Source organism: Ambystoma mexicanum, chromosome 9 (assembly GCF_040938575.1).
Source record: "Ambystoma mexicanum isolate Mex_15411 chromosome 9, UKY_AmexF1_1, whole genome shotgun sequence".
In the NCBI taxonomy this organism is placed as follows: Eukaryota; Metazoa; Chordata; class Amphibia; order Caudata; family Ambystomatidae; genus Ambystoma; species Ambystoma mexicanum.
In genome coordinates this window covers 1,388,476,274-1,388,489,973 of record NC_090931.1, presented here as the reverse complement: position 1 = coordinate 1,388,489,973, position 13,700 = coordinate 1,388,476,274, and the positions used below count along the sequence as shown (strand labels likewise).

The window sequence follows — 13,700 nt, the reverse complement described above, 5'->3', positions numbered from 1 at the left end:
TGAACCTGCAAGTAGAGCAGTTGGGATAGTATGTCGGAGATTGTTGGAATTTAATTTCATCAACCACAATTTAATTATTCTACATCACATTTCATTGTGGTTCCTTAATGCATGTAGCATGGTGACTATTTTGCTCATTTGCTGTAGCCTATACATTTACCACAATTTCCTTTTGTACTTTTTATCTCTGATCTGGCAAGGTCCACGGAGCAGTGCTTGCCTGGTAGATAATTGTGCCTTTCAGTTTTCGTGACTCCCATAACCGACCTGTTGGTGTCACCTTTGCCTACTGAATTGCTGACCTAATGTCATAACTGGCTGTGCCGTGATTGTTACTTTTCATCTAATCTAAAGTTTGGTTTAGATTAGTTAAAGGTTTAAGTATTGTGAAGAATCCTGCGGATCCCCCACTGAAACCCTGCCTAAACCCTCTCCCCAGGTGGCCTGGGGAAGGCTGATGCTTCCTGGTCCCATCCCTGGGGGTGGTGTACTTGGGTAGGCTCACCTGGGTGGAGATGAGGCCCAGTGTAGTGGGGAAAGTCCGTGGGATGAGACACTGTAGTTTTCCTCTAACAGGGAGACTCTTACTACTGTACCGGAAGAGGTTATCGCTTACTGTCATTTTAATGTCTCTAAACCACCTATTAAATCTAAGGTGGTAAACTCTAAGGTTGTAACACCAAAGCATATTATACCAAATTAAAGAATCTTTTTGGTTCCTAAATGTCCTCCTCGTTACCAAGGTACACTTCAAGGAATGGCTGAAATGGTGTCTTCTCTAAATCATTTTCCAAAGTTAAAACCCACAGCCCCTCTGTTATAATTACTAAGGGAATTACATCAACTCTTAAAAATGCTCAAGAAGTAGAAAAACCTGACTTTGATGAGGTAAACAAACTGTTCCAGAATCCTTTAGGGACGGAGACGAAGAAGAGGGCTAAAGAAGCATGTAGATGTAGTCGGGCAATTGGGCCCGACAGCCTTTGCAAGTGTCGGGCAATTGAAACTAGTGGCTCACACCTGAAGCCAACTGCCAAACCTGTGAGGCATAAAAGGCTGCAGTATGAGAGGGGAGACGGAAGGAGCAGGAGTCGTAAGGCTGGCAGTAGTAGAAGAAGAGCATGCAGCTGGCAATTGACAAGGAAGTGTGATCACAGAAAGGACGCCGGAGCGTGGAGACAGCAGATTTCAACTGCAGTTCCTGAGGGCCCTGTGTTCTCAAAACCTGCATGGCCGTGGCTGCACCGAGGAAGACTTGCTGAGAGTGGAGTTTCCCCATGTGCACCTAGCTAGTGCTTGTGATTGCAGAGCCATGACCATGCTGAAGCCCGAGGCCCGTAGCAGAAAGCAAGCTGAGGGACTGAGGAGTGAAGGAGACTCCCAGTTAGCGAGGCCGGACCAGAGACACCCGTGCTGCAGAAGGGTGTGTGTCCCAAGAGTGCCCGGAGCAGTAGCAGGAGCTGACGAAGTCGAGAAAGTGAAGCAGCCCACAACCGCACAGTTCCTGGAGCTGGTGATCGAAGCTCAGAGTTCTGGTTCACTCAGCAAACCTTGCTGGCCCTGTTACCAGCTCAGAAGTAACTTGCACAAGTTCAAAAGCGAGTATAAACTGTCATTGTGGAAATTCCTTTTAATAATGGAAATGCAACATGCACACTATTTTGAGAGCAATAGTGTTTGCCTAAGAAGAAAAGCCCATCATTTTCAGTGCTGAACAAGCAACTGTTGCCGGAGTGGTTGCGTGTCTCTCAATAAAAGGGAACGCCTTTTAAAAACCATTTCGCAAAACTAACGTTGACCTTCACAAGTGTAACAAATGAATGCAGCATCACAGGAAGGTTGCATGTGGCCAATGCGTTTCCCTAAAGGATTCTGAAACCGTCTCGGCGATATTGAATTGAAATACAGTCACTGGTATCTCTTTAAGGTTAAAGATCTATCTTAGAGTGGTCGTGTGTGCTCAAATCAGTTTTTCCTTTGAAGACTGAACCTTGTAGTATTTGGAACACTTATTCTTCGTCCAGAACTTGTACGGTCTAGAAGAACAAGCATTATCCAAGCCAATAGGCGACCTGTCCATAGTGAAACCAGTCCTATCAAGATCTATATCTGCGAGGTCGTTAAAGGTTCAGTGTCCCCTGATGCAAGTGTCATTGTTGCCTGAAGATGGAAGAGTGGCACTAAAGCTTCAGGGTTTTACTGGGACCAAGAAGGTCTAAACAAAGCTGGGTAAGCGAGCTAGGTGTTTGTGAAAGAGTCATGCAGTAGATCTGTAGTGCTGAAGTTAAGTGAAAATGACAGTCTTGGAGCAGAGCTAGGTTATACCTGTGGCAGTGAGGCAGACAGAAGAGGCACAGAGATTGCCCTTTTCTTCCAGTATAGGAAATAAGAGTGCTTTTCCTACCTGTAAAGGTCGAAGTGCCTTGTCTTTATATGCCTAATAATTCTGAAGTATAAAGTTGTAGAAGAAGCAGAAGTACCTGAACTGTGGTGGTGTATAAACTGTCAGTGGATGTCACATTGAAGTTGGTTGATGTGGTATCATACTGTGGAACAAAGGAGACTGTTCCCACAGTAACAGTAGTAGAAGGGTGGTTGCCGAGAGGAAAGCAACAATCCAAAGAGACGCATCCTGACAATTCTACCAAATGTACGGCAGAGGTCTTAATCAACTATAAAGTTGTAGAAGAAGTTGTTAACCTAATCTTTGAACTGTGGCAATTAATCTCAGAAAGAAGACATCCAGGATTACCATTGCTGCTATTTTCTTGGCTGAAATAGGAAGGGGATCATTTCAACTGAAAGCTGAAGAAGTGTTACCAGTGTATTTGTGTTTAATGAACTTCTGTGTTGACGTGGAACTCATAAGAACTGGTTCAAGACTTTTCTTTCCCTTTGAATATTTTAGAAAATTGACTTTGGAAAACCCTGGGGAAGGGATTTACCCAGGACAGGTGAAGTGTGAGGGCCGCCAGTTTATGTTAGGAGTTATTCCCTTAGCCTTTAGACCAGGTAGGGAATTCCTAGGGATATCGAGGATTTATTTGCCAAGGTTTTCTTTAATAACATGTCTAATCTTGGGACAAACACAAGCAGTTGTCTGCCTCGCATTACTGTCCCCTCACAGTATTTTCTAAAAATATATAGCAGATTTGTAAACCCCGACCCATCCTTATAGTCCTTGAATCATCCGACACCTAATGCAACGGTGAGGTTTCTTTTTATTGGGGTGCAAGATATATGTAGGCGGTGAAACCGGGCCTCTGGGATTTTATTTATGAGCAATGATCTTGTAGCAGGTCTGTTCGTGGTCCAATAGTTTTTCATAACAAAATAATGTTCCAGGTGGCCTGCTATCTGCCACTTTTTTTATGTATACCCATGTGCCCCCTCTCACCACCCTGATTTGTGCCGCTAGAGGATATTAAATATCTGGATAATGGCCTTCTTTCTCAGGTTAGTGAGACAATAATACTCACAATTCGTTCCCTTTTAAGGAATTCATTTTTTGTAAAACTCTTGCAATAAATACTAGGCCGACGTTGGCACAATGGAGCAAATCTTCGGTTCTGCGTAAAGTGAACTAAATGCATAACAGCATTGCATAAGGCTTTTATGCATTTCCTTAAGTTACACCCCATTTTCATGTATTTGGATGAGGGGGAGGAAGGATGGAACATAACTTGCATTTCAGCCACTCCCTTCCTCTATGACAGACAAATACATCAGCATTTGGCCGGAACGGATTTTCATGCTGCACAAATGCTGGGGATTCCTGTGGAGTGTTCCATAGGAATCCATTGTAAATGCTGCCAGCCTTGCATACGTGGCAGGTAGCCTTTACTCAGTTTGCATGGCGGAGTGCAAAAGGGGCGGCATGCATGCGTGTATGTTGCCTTTTTGCTCCCCCTTTTGCAGTCCGCTATGCAAAGGAGGAAAATTTGGTGGCTGGGACCTTTTTACACAACAGTGCAAAAGTAAAGGTTCCCGTGAAAGAATCGGGACTCGTAAATGAGCCACAATAGGTTTGTCAAAATATATTTATTGCTTGCTTGTTCCATTCCATAGTAGGAATGTGTGGTGAACGTTTCAGATACCAGGTTGTGTACGGTACAGTCCAGCGAAGAATGTTTTTTACCCAGATATGTATTACAATGTGCAGGTGATAACTTGTTCCCTCTTTGTTGTCAAGGCGGAGGAGGAGTTACTAAAAAGTCAAAAGGTCTTTGAGGAGATGAATGCAGATTTGCAGGAAGAGCTTCCTTCACTGTGGAACAGGTGAGTAGAAGCTGAAGCAGTTGCAAAAATGGGAAACCATCCTCCAATAATGGAGGCAATGACATATTATACAAAGGTGTGGTCCTGTGTAGAGTTTCTGTTCTGTGAGCGTGTAACTACCTTTGAGTACCATAGATATGCTACATTTTGATGAATTCCTATAATTGTTTTAGAAGATCATTGGTGCTATCAGTCACTTTAAAGGTTGAAAGTTTGCTTCGATGTTCTAAATTTGGAGTTCGATGACTTTCTCTGTTTCTGGGTGAGTTTCTCTGCACCTGTGGCTGGATGGGTTTCTCAGCGTCTGTGGCTGGATGGGTTTCTCGGCGTCTGTGGCTGGATGGGCTTCTCGGCGTCTGTGGCTGGATGGGTTTCTCGGCGTCTGTGGCTGGATGGGCTTCTCGGCGTCTGTGGCTGGATGGGCTTCTCGGCGTCTGTGGCTGGATGGGTTTCTCGGCGTCTGTGGCTGGATGGGTTTCTCGGCGTCTGTGGCTGGATGGGTTTCTCGGCGTCTGTGGCTGGATGGGTTTCTCGGCGTCTGTGGCTGGATGGGTTTCTCGGCGTCTGTGGCTGGATGGGTTTCTCTGCGTCTGTGGCTGGATGGGTTTCTCTGCGTCTGTGGCTGGATGGGTTTCTTTGCGTCTGTGGCTGGATGGGTTTCTCAGCTTCTGTAGCTGGATGGGTTTCTCAGAATTTCTGAATGCTTGTGAAGTCAACACAGACACTGTTCTGTATGCAGCTGATGTCCTTGGTCCTGTTTAAGTATAAACCCTCTGCTATGTTTCCTTTCTTTGACAGTCGTGTTGGTTTCTATGTCAACACATTCCAGAGTATAGCTGGGCTAGAAGAAAATTTCCATAAGGAAATGGGCAAGGTAAGATCTGCAACAACTCTTCCTAATATAGAAGTTGCACAGTTACCATTACTCAAGGGCCCCACACTCGCAACCGTCGATCATCCCTTCATTTGCCAATTGTGACCTTTCACACACAATCGCACAAGGACTACCTTTCAGCATTTTATCAGAAAAAAGAAACCAGTATTTTTCCAATTGAAAATCAATTGGAGTTCTCAGGCTAGGTGATGGTCTCTGTAACTTATCTCAACCTCCCAGTGTGCTCCCAACTCCCTACCCGAGGCTTCCACATTCCATCACGATGCATCTTGAATCTCTGTATAGTACAGCCAGATGACCACTATTGTTTGGTTCTATCCTTTACCCAAAGGGAGGTCTAAAGGTTGTGGCCTTCTAGGGACCTGATGAGTTTTGCCTGAGGGTTCTGTTTCTTTCCTTTCAAATGGTTAACTACAGATATATTCTTCATGTTCTTTAAACCCCTCCTTCCCTGTTTCTCTTTTTCTTTCTCCCTCTTTCTTTCTCTCCCTCTTTCTTTCCCTCCCTCTCAGGCACTCGTTCTCTTGCCCTCTTGCTCTCTACACACTCCCTCCGCTGATCTTACTTGTATCTCCAACTTCTGTCACCACCCTCCAACTAATCTTCCTCCTCTCCTTATAATCTGCTTTCTGGTCTTTCCTCTCCATCTTCCCTCTCCTGTCTCTGTCCTCCAACCTCCTCCTGGTCTCCCCTTTCTTCACCACTACACAACCGCCTCTACCATTCTTACCCTCCTGCCTCTCACTTCCCTCTTTCTCCTCCGGTCTCTCTCCCATAGAATTCCCCCTCCTTTTCTTTGCTCACAACTCCCCCTTTCTACTCTCTGCTTTCAATTCACTTGATCGCTCACCCCCCCCCCCCCCAATTGTTACCACTCTCTGACCTCTAGCTATGTACCTTCAGACTCTATACTCCAGCAGCCCCCCCCCGACCCCCTTGGCCAATGTCTAGCTACGCTGTTCATCTGGTATTTGTGCTTCCTGTGCCCTTTTTTAAGAAGGTTGTTATCAATGCCCCTTCTTGTGTGGTGGCAGCCATGTGCTCTGGCTGCTAGCTATCCCTTTAGTTCTCATGTGCTTGTGAGCTTTGATTTCTGTGTCTCCCCTTGTTGCCCCTCTATTCTGCTGGGGTTTGTGGGTCAGGTGTTGGCTGTCTTCATTCCTTTTGTGTAGGGAAAATCCGTGTCCATTCCGTTTCTGGTCTCGATTCCATTTCTGTTGTTCTGCTCTGGGTTGCCCTCAGATGCATTCTGGGAGTGGTGGGTGAAGAGGGAAGAGGCCGGGACAGAGTCTGATAGGCATTGTGGCAGGGACAGTGGTGCCATTATCCTTGCACATACCACACTATGGAAATAAAAAGACAAACGTTACAAATGTAGGCTTTTTCCATCACCTTAAGAGTAAACCGGTAAACCGGTCCAGGCAGAATGTCTTGTGGAAGGGTTTGTGGAAAAGAGTAAGCTCTTTCCAAAAAGTCCCTCTGAAGCATGGTCAGTATATCTTGAAGTACTAATGTGCAAATGGGGTACCCCATCCCAGAAAGTCCTTCCATAGTTTGTACTGTTATAGTGTGGTGTTTTGGCTAACTGTGAATACCCGATGAAGCATATCTCTCATGGCATTGGCTATGCCCTTGCCTAGTACTGGGAAGAGGGGCTCGAGCTTCCTTTCAGAGCCCCACCTTAGCATGCGTTGTCATGGTATGAGGAGGGGCCGGGCTTCGCTTTCACAGGGAATCAGTTTATGGTCAGGGGTTGTGTGTCCTGCTCTATTACTGGGGATGTGCAGGTCTTTTATGTGGTCCCTCCAGCACTTGGGTGGTGTCCTTTCCCATAACTCTGGGGGTTGTTTTCCCCCGTAGCACCACAGACTGGGCTGAGCTGCCTTCCGGAAGGAGTCCCCCCCCCCACCCTCCCCACCACCTCTGCCACCCTACAAAGCCTGCCTTGCATCCTTGCTTTGAACTGTGTGCCTTCATGTTAAGGTCATGTGTGCTTTACTCTTGCCATCCCAATGCATCCATCTCACACCTTGATCTTTGTTTTAAACAGTTGAATCAGAATCTTAATGAAGTGATGGTGGACTTGGAAAAGCAGCAAGGCGTGACTGTGACCAACACTTTCCCCATAAAGGCACAGCCCAGGTACGTGCAGGTCGCAGCATCATGTTACTGAACGTGGGGAGAGTAGTTTTTGTCTCAATCCTTTGTATTCAAGAATGAGCCACAATGCATACAATCTGCTGATTGAAAATGAACTATTGACAAGATGGCGCCTCTTGCATTATCCTTGGGACAATCCCCATCCACATGAATTCATATGAAGGACTCTTGGTGAAGTCTTCGGCTGCAGAAGTGTGAGGAGGGTATTAACAGGCTTCCACTTATGTATCTACCTCCTAACCCAAGACTGTTCAGTGTGCAGTTAGATGCAACCCGTGGGTTACCGGGTGTTATTTACTAAGACTCCCATGACACCTCACCATTGACTATGCTGTTTAGAGCTGTTGAGAGTTGTGGTCCAAAACATCTGGAGAGCCAAAGGTTGCAGAATTCTGAGTTTGAGCATTGGAAACTACTTGTGTGGATCCAGATTATTCCTGTTAAAGTGACGCCTAATAGTGAAACTGAAGTATAGACACACTGGGGGGGCTCTGTGGACTTTTGGTCTTTTCTACAAATTCCCCCACACGTTCAGCAGAGCAAATCATTTTTCTCATTAAGGTTTAATCTCTGCTTGGCAGCTTGCCCCAGTGAGGATTGTATGTCTACGCCCATCAGAAGCTTCCTCCCGCACTGTGTTGCATTTCTGTGTTTTGGAAAGACCTTGTGTTTCAACTGTAAACACGTAGATAAGCAAACATTGCAGAAACCAGAGCAGTCCCATAAACTGGTGGATCGTTAGCAGTGTATCGGTTGAGGGAGCGAGCAGGGCGGAACACAAAATAGGGATGAAACGAGGGTGAATGGGTTAGTCCATCTATACACTTTGTCGATGGAGGAGGGGAGAGACTGTGCTGAACTGGGGCAGGAGCACCTTGCAACGAGTGGAGATGGAGACTGTGGGTGGCCTTGAATGCAAGGGGGGTGCTAGTGATTTTCATGTCTCGGGGTCGGGCGTTCAGCTGGTCTGGGCTAGGGAGGGAGAAGGAGCGGAGGCGAGATGATGCTCAGGCTGGTAGGAGTACAGGAGGTGTGTGAGACGTGCAATAGCGGAGGATGAAGGCAGTCCTATGAAAGGGGGCAAGCCCATGAACCTTCTTAGAGACCCGAGGAAATCCTCTGAATAGGGACCAGGATGCGAGTAGCAGGAGAGAGGGCGGGCGAAGGTTGGACAGGGTGCTAGTTGCAGAGCTCACAATTGTATTGACTTGGAAAATCAGGTGGCAGCCATTTACTGCGCAGACCATTACTGCACGGCTGACAATATTGCATCGTTTACAACAAATCGATGCATAAATATACAGAGGGGGTGGGGGTAATCATTAAAGTCGGGGAATGTACAGGGGCATCGCATCGATTGTTGTAAACAAGTCAACATTTTCGGCCTCGCAGTAATGGATGCACAGTCATCACACAGATCTGAGAGTCGTTAGAGAGGAAGGTCCATGAGGCTGCACCATCAGTCAAAGGTAACTGAGTACTAAGGTGGAGGAGTGTCTCTCTCTCTCTCTCTCTCTCTCTCTCTCTCTCTCTCTCTCTCTCTCTCTCTCTCTCTCTCTCTCTCTCTCTCTCTCTCTCTCTCTCTCTCTCTTTCTCTCTTAGCCCAGATTGATGGGGTGTCTTCCCCTTGATCTCACTTCCCTCAGAGCATGGCACTTCTGGATAGCCTCCCTCGTTCCACATGCGATGCAGATCCTTCTGGCTGATGGTTCAGCTCTTTCTACGTGGGAGGCCTGGGGGATCCCTTATATACCAACTGCATGGCTCTCCTCACATCGCGGATGCTTCCCCCCCGCACTCTTGAGTTCCTCTGTAACCTTAAGATCTACCCGAAAGGTGACTGCCACATCAGATACTGCCAAGCTCGGTGGTCTTCCCAAATTAATCTTGATCCTCTGTAGGGTCTGAGTCCCTTCCTCTTGGGGCTGAGGCATGTCCAGTCATGCAGCTAGCCCCAAACAAGAGGAGGTATTGGACATGGTTCCAAGGACATTGGCCTGGAGGAGAAACTGGATCCACCGGGTATGGTTCCTGCATGGATTAACTTTTATAAATGCGTGCAGGGTGTAATGGACAAACCGGGAAAGTAATACACAAATAAAATTAGATATTCCTAGGAAACTGCAATCCCTTTCTTTAACCTCTATCAGGGTCATCATTCAGAGTGTGTTGCTATAAAATGTAAGAATGCTTAATGAGAAATGAGTGGTGAGCGCAGGTCAGTGTGCGCAGACCAAGTGTTAATGCATTGGTTTCTTATTAGCATACCCTTTTCTGAAAGGCATTAATCTAGCATCCTACTACAGAGCCCATCGCAATGGTTTATCCTCAAACTGCACATGACCACCTTTTATTTCCAATATAAAGAGACATTCTATTTATTTAATAATTGAAATGTATCAATGTTAATTTTTGCACAGCCTCTTCACTTAGTAGGCAATCGTAGAGGTGTGTCTCATTGATGGTATGTTCTCCATACATGTTTAGGATGAAGAAAATTGACACACTTCTGCACTTATAAATGTAGTGGTTGCTTTTTGAAGCAGCTAGAAGAAGTCTGCTTTGATTCAGTACATCACAGGGCCTGTGTGACAAGGGTCACTTCCTTGGCTCTCTGGTTTCTGGGAGATCAATTTATAAGCTTCAGGACAAGGCAAGTCCTTTTGCACTCCACTCCAGGGAGCTTGATTTGCACCTTCAGGGGATCATTCACCTGAGCCAGTATAGAGGCCCTGGTGCAACAGCAGTCAACGCCATGGTATCAAGGCAGATTAGAGCTGTGTCACTAATCATCTTCAGGGAAGACCCTGGAGATGATTAGTGACAGAGCTCTCCTCTGCCTTGATACCATCTTTGCTCACTTCCCTAGAAGAGGACGTTTGGGTAGAGTGTATCTGCAATAGAGGTCCAGATGAATGCTTCTTGTCCTTGTGGAAGTCCAGAGATGAATCCAGTAATTGGGGGGTACCTCTCTCCTCTTAAAGGCAATATGTAACTGTGAATTGTTCCAAAGCAAGCCTGTAAGGGATCCAATCCAGCTTATTGTAGCATGTGCCCTTTACCTTGTGATATCCCACCCAGAGAACCTTTCCCACAGGAAATAGAGGGCACGCTGAGAAGAAGAGAGCCCTGGCAGAAATTAGAATAGTGGGGCAGTTCTCCTGGTTTCCCTCTCCCTTCTGTCTATTCTAACTCCACCCCTTTCCCTTGCCTGCCGAATTCAAAGGAGCTCCGGTAGTCCGCACCCTAGTGTGAGAGTGGCATTATGTCAGTGCTGCCTCTGAAGCACCCATTACCAAGAGACCACCTGTGGGTGGGGGGGTTCCTGTGACCTGGAGGAAGGTGTCCCGCTTCCTGCAGGAGAATCACAACGAGCAGCATTCTGGCCATTGCTCTATATGTGTGTAGTGGAGGAAGTCAAACTAGACGCTAATACACCTCAGTACTGTCGTAGCTGGAGTCCTCCTCACAGAACTGGCACTAGTGTGTTACCAAATTGCTGTAGATGTGTAATTGTGTGCTCTTAACAGTGACCATGCCACAACCAAGCATGGCTTATATTTAAAGCTTTGTGTGCCACCAGACTGACAAAGGGATACAATTATTACAAGGTAGATCAGTGGTGCAGAAGATTGAAACGCCACATCTGCCTGTAGGATTTGTGTCCCAGCAGCTGTCTTGGAGACACATGTGACCTTTGAGCCTGCCCCGTGCCACTACAGAGCTGGGGGGATGAGGGTGGCACATGTGGACACTATTATTTTTGTATGACACACTTATAAAGGGGGTAGGGTCAGAATAGCAGACCTCCTATTTGGCAACAGAATTACCTACACTATTTTATGTGAATTAAAATCCCAGAAGCTCAGTGGATGGCCATTCTGTCACACCTTCACTTCCCCCATGATATGGACAACGCGCCCCGAGTGTGATGGTAACGACACTTGTACAGGGCACACGTGATGGCAATTCAGTGGATGCCTCTGTCACTGCTGCTCTCCTTCTACTTTTAACTATAATATAAATAGCCCCCTCATATTAAAGAGATCTGATGGATTTCTCTGGTACCTGTTTAACATGGGATAGTGACAAGCCATTTCCTGTAACTATTTGATCTCATCTATGAAAGTTCACCAAATTTAGTAAGCAGCTGATCTGGCCACATGCAAACACACATGCACATTGTGGGTGGTTACATGAACGTTTGCCTGTAGAAAAAGAATATTGAAAGACCTTTTTATTTTTTGCTTTCAGTTTACTTGGACCATCAACAGGCTTTTGTGATCCAGCTCTCGATATGGTCAACAACACTGTTTTAGATTCTCATCTACCAGTACTTTACAGCACTCACTTTAGATATTAGGTAGTTCACGTCCGAGCTCTAGTAGGCGGATGGGTGGTTCAAGCACAAATCTCCCTTCCGGGAAGAGGACGATGGGTTTGATACTTGGGTTGGGTCCAACCAGCCCTGCATTCGCCTGAAGTTGATAAATTGAGTACCAGGAGTGAGTAATAATAGTGACACTGATTATCAGTGCGCTTAGATGCTGGACACATCCAGCATGATGCGCTATATAAATCGCCAAATTAATATTAGTAGTATTGTTCCACTTAAATCAACTGTTTGGTGTAGTGAGAGTTGAGGCTAAATTTGTAGTGCAGTGAGAAGTTGTATTGCTAAATTAGTTCCTTGACATTAACTTTTATAGTGCCTCTTGACCTTACATTTTGATACCATTTTGGAGAGAAAGTGTGCACCTAACGTTGGTATTCCCAACTTGTGTAAACTTCGCTTTTTTTCGAGGTAGTGAACTTTTTTCCCCCCTCTGATACCTGTGCAAATGTGCATTGATGTGGAGATCCCTGTAAAATAAGGGCACATTTTACATACCCAGGACATATTTGTTTAAGAAAAAAATACCTGAAATAAGATCTATGCACTAGTGCTAAAGTAAGCAGTGAGAAGACAGTATTTTTATTTAAAAGTTGTGCATAGTTGTTAGACAAGAACATATGATTTGCTCTGCAGTTTCTTCAGGTTGGGGTTCCAGTTCAGTTGATAAATGTAATGACAGCCCAGGCCTTCTCATCTCAGCATCATACTAATGATTAGGGGAGTATTCCCGGACTGCATTAGCTAACCTCCGAATCATGCACTGCATAAGTGAGCTCAGCCCCCGCTGGCTCCGAGCGAGGGGTCCGGGTTCAGCGGTGGCTGACAGCCGGCCAGGATCCTGTCCACAGCTCGGCACTGAACAAGTCGAGATTGCCAAAACACTCCGACGATGGAGCAAAGATGCTGCAAGAGTCGCACGAGAGCCTCATCCTTCCTTTAAATGCGCACGTACCACGTGAGAACTTTGGTGGCGGGAAGCCAAAGGTGACATGCTCTCTTCATGAGGCCCACTGTGCTTTTAATGACGCAGTAGAAAATTCCTCTCAAGCTACGCTCCCGCCTCATTGCTGTCCAGAGCTCCTGGAGACTTGGGAAAGATGGGCCCCATTAGGAAATATTTCTCTAAAACCTTTGACGATTGGTCCAGGGCACGCTTCCTAATCTAAATATTTTCATAAAACATGTATTATGTATTCCTGCCTCATTTTGCTTATTTAACTTTTTTTTTATGGTGTGCAATACTTTTTTAAATTTTGTATATATTAGCACGCATCTTAAGGCCCGTTTATTAGTCTTCGCGTGCACACACGTCCAACCTAGGACTCCGCACTCTACTACCTTGTACATCTGAATCGCAATCCTCAGGCATCTGCATTGATCGTTTGCGGGGGCTCCTCTCATGGATAGGGGTGGGGGGGGGGGGGTGAGGGTGAGATTATGAGTAATCGGAAAACGGTATGTCCCCTGACTCTCCGAAATATAATAAAAACACACATGTTGCGTGGGCATGCACCATTTTTATTGTGGAATGTAGCGTCGATTACTTGACTGATGAGAACTTTAAGGATCTCCATATTTAGGTATTCATTTTGTTACATTTTCAACGGTGGAAATAAATTGTTTAGTAGACTAGGTTTGCACTATTTTTTTATATTTTTTATTTTTGTAAACATTTTTTTGTGTGTGTGTGACAGGCAATGGAATCACCAATTTTTTGCTCCAAGCGGTATTGTACACAGTTTTGCACCCTGATAAAAAATGTAGCAAACTGATTTTGGACTTTGCTTAGTGCTTAGGTAATAGGACATTGAGCAACCTCATTTGACTTATCTTATAAGTTATGGCACTGAGGCGCTTGTAGGAACTGAAGCATGGCTCTTCAGCAGACTGAGGTCTGAAAAGAGGAAAGCAAGGAGTACCACAATGCATGCGGTAGAAATTGTAACGTGGTCACTATGCAAGAAAGCAGAG

General features: G+C 45.7%; 1 protein-coding gene across 19 annotated transcripts in view; it reads left to right on the top strand.

Moving 5' to 3' along the window:
* BIN1 (bridging integrator 1) overlaps nucleotides 1-13,700 on the top strand; it is a 508,669-nt gene that overhangs the window by 313,692 nt on the left and 181,277 nt on the right. For all 19 annotated transcript variants that reach the window (XM_069616790.1, XM_069616788.1, XM_069616789.1 and 16 more), the window contains 3 exons: nucleotides 4,193-4,278; nucleotides 5,077-5,152; nucleotides 7,224-7,315. In XM_069616790.1, the coding sequence (XP_069472891.1) occupies nucleotides 4,193-4,278; nucleotides 5,077-5,152; nucleotides 7,224-7,315 (254 nt within the window). The remainder of the gene's footprint in view (nucleotides 1-4,192; nucleotides 4,279-5,076; nucleotides 5,153-7,223; nucleotides 7,316-13,700) is intronic.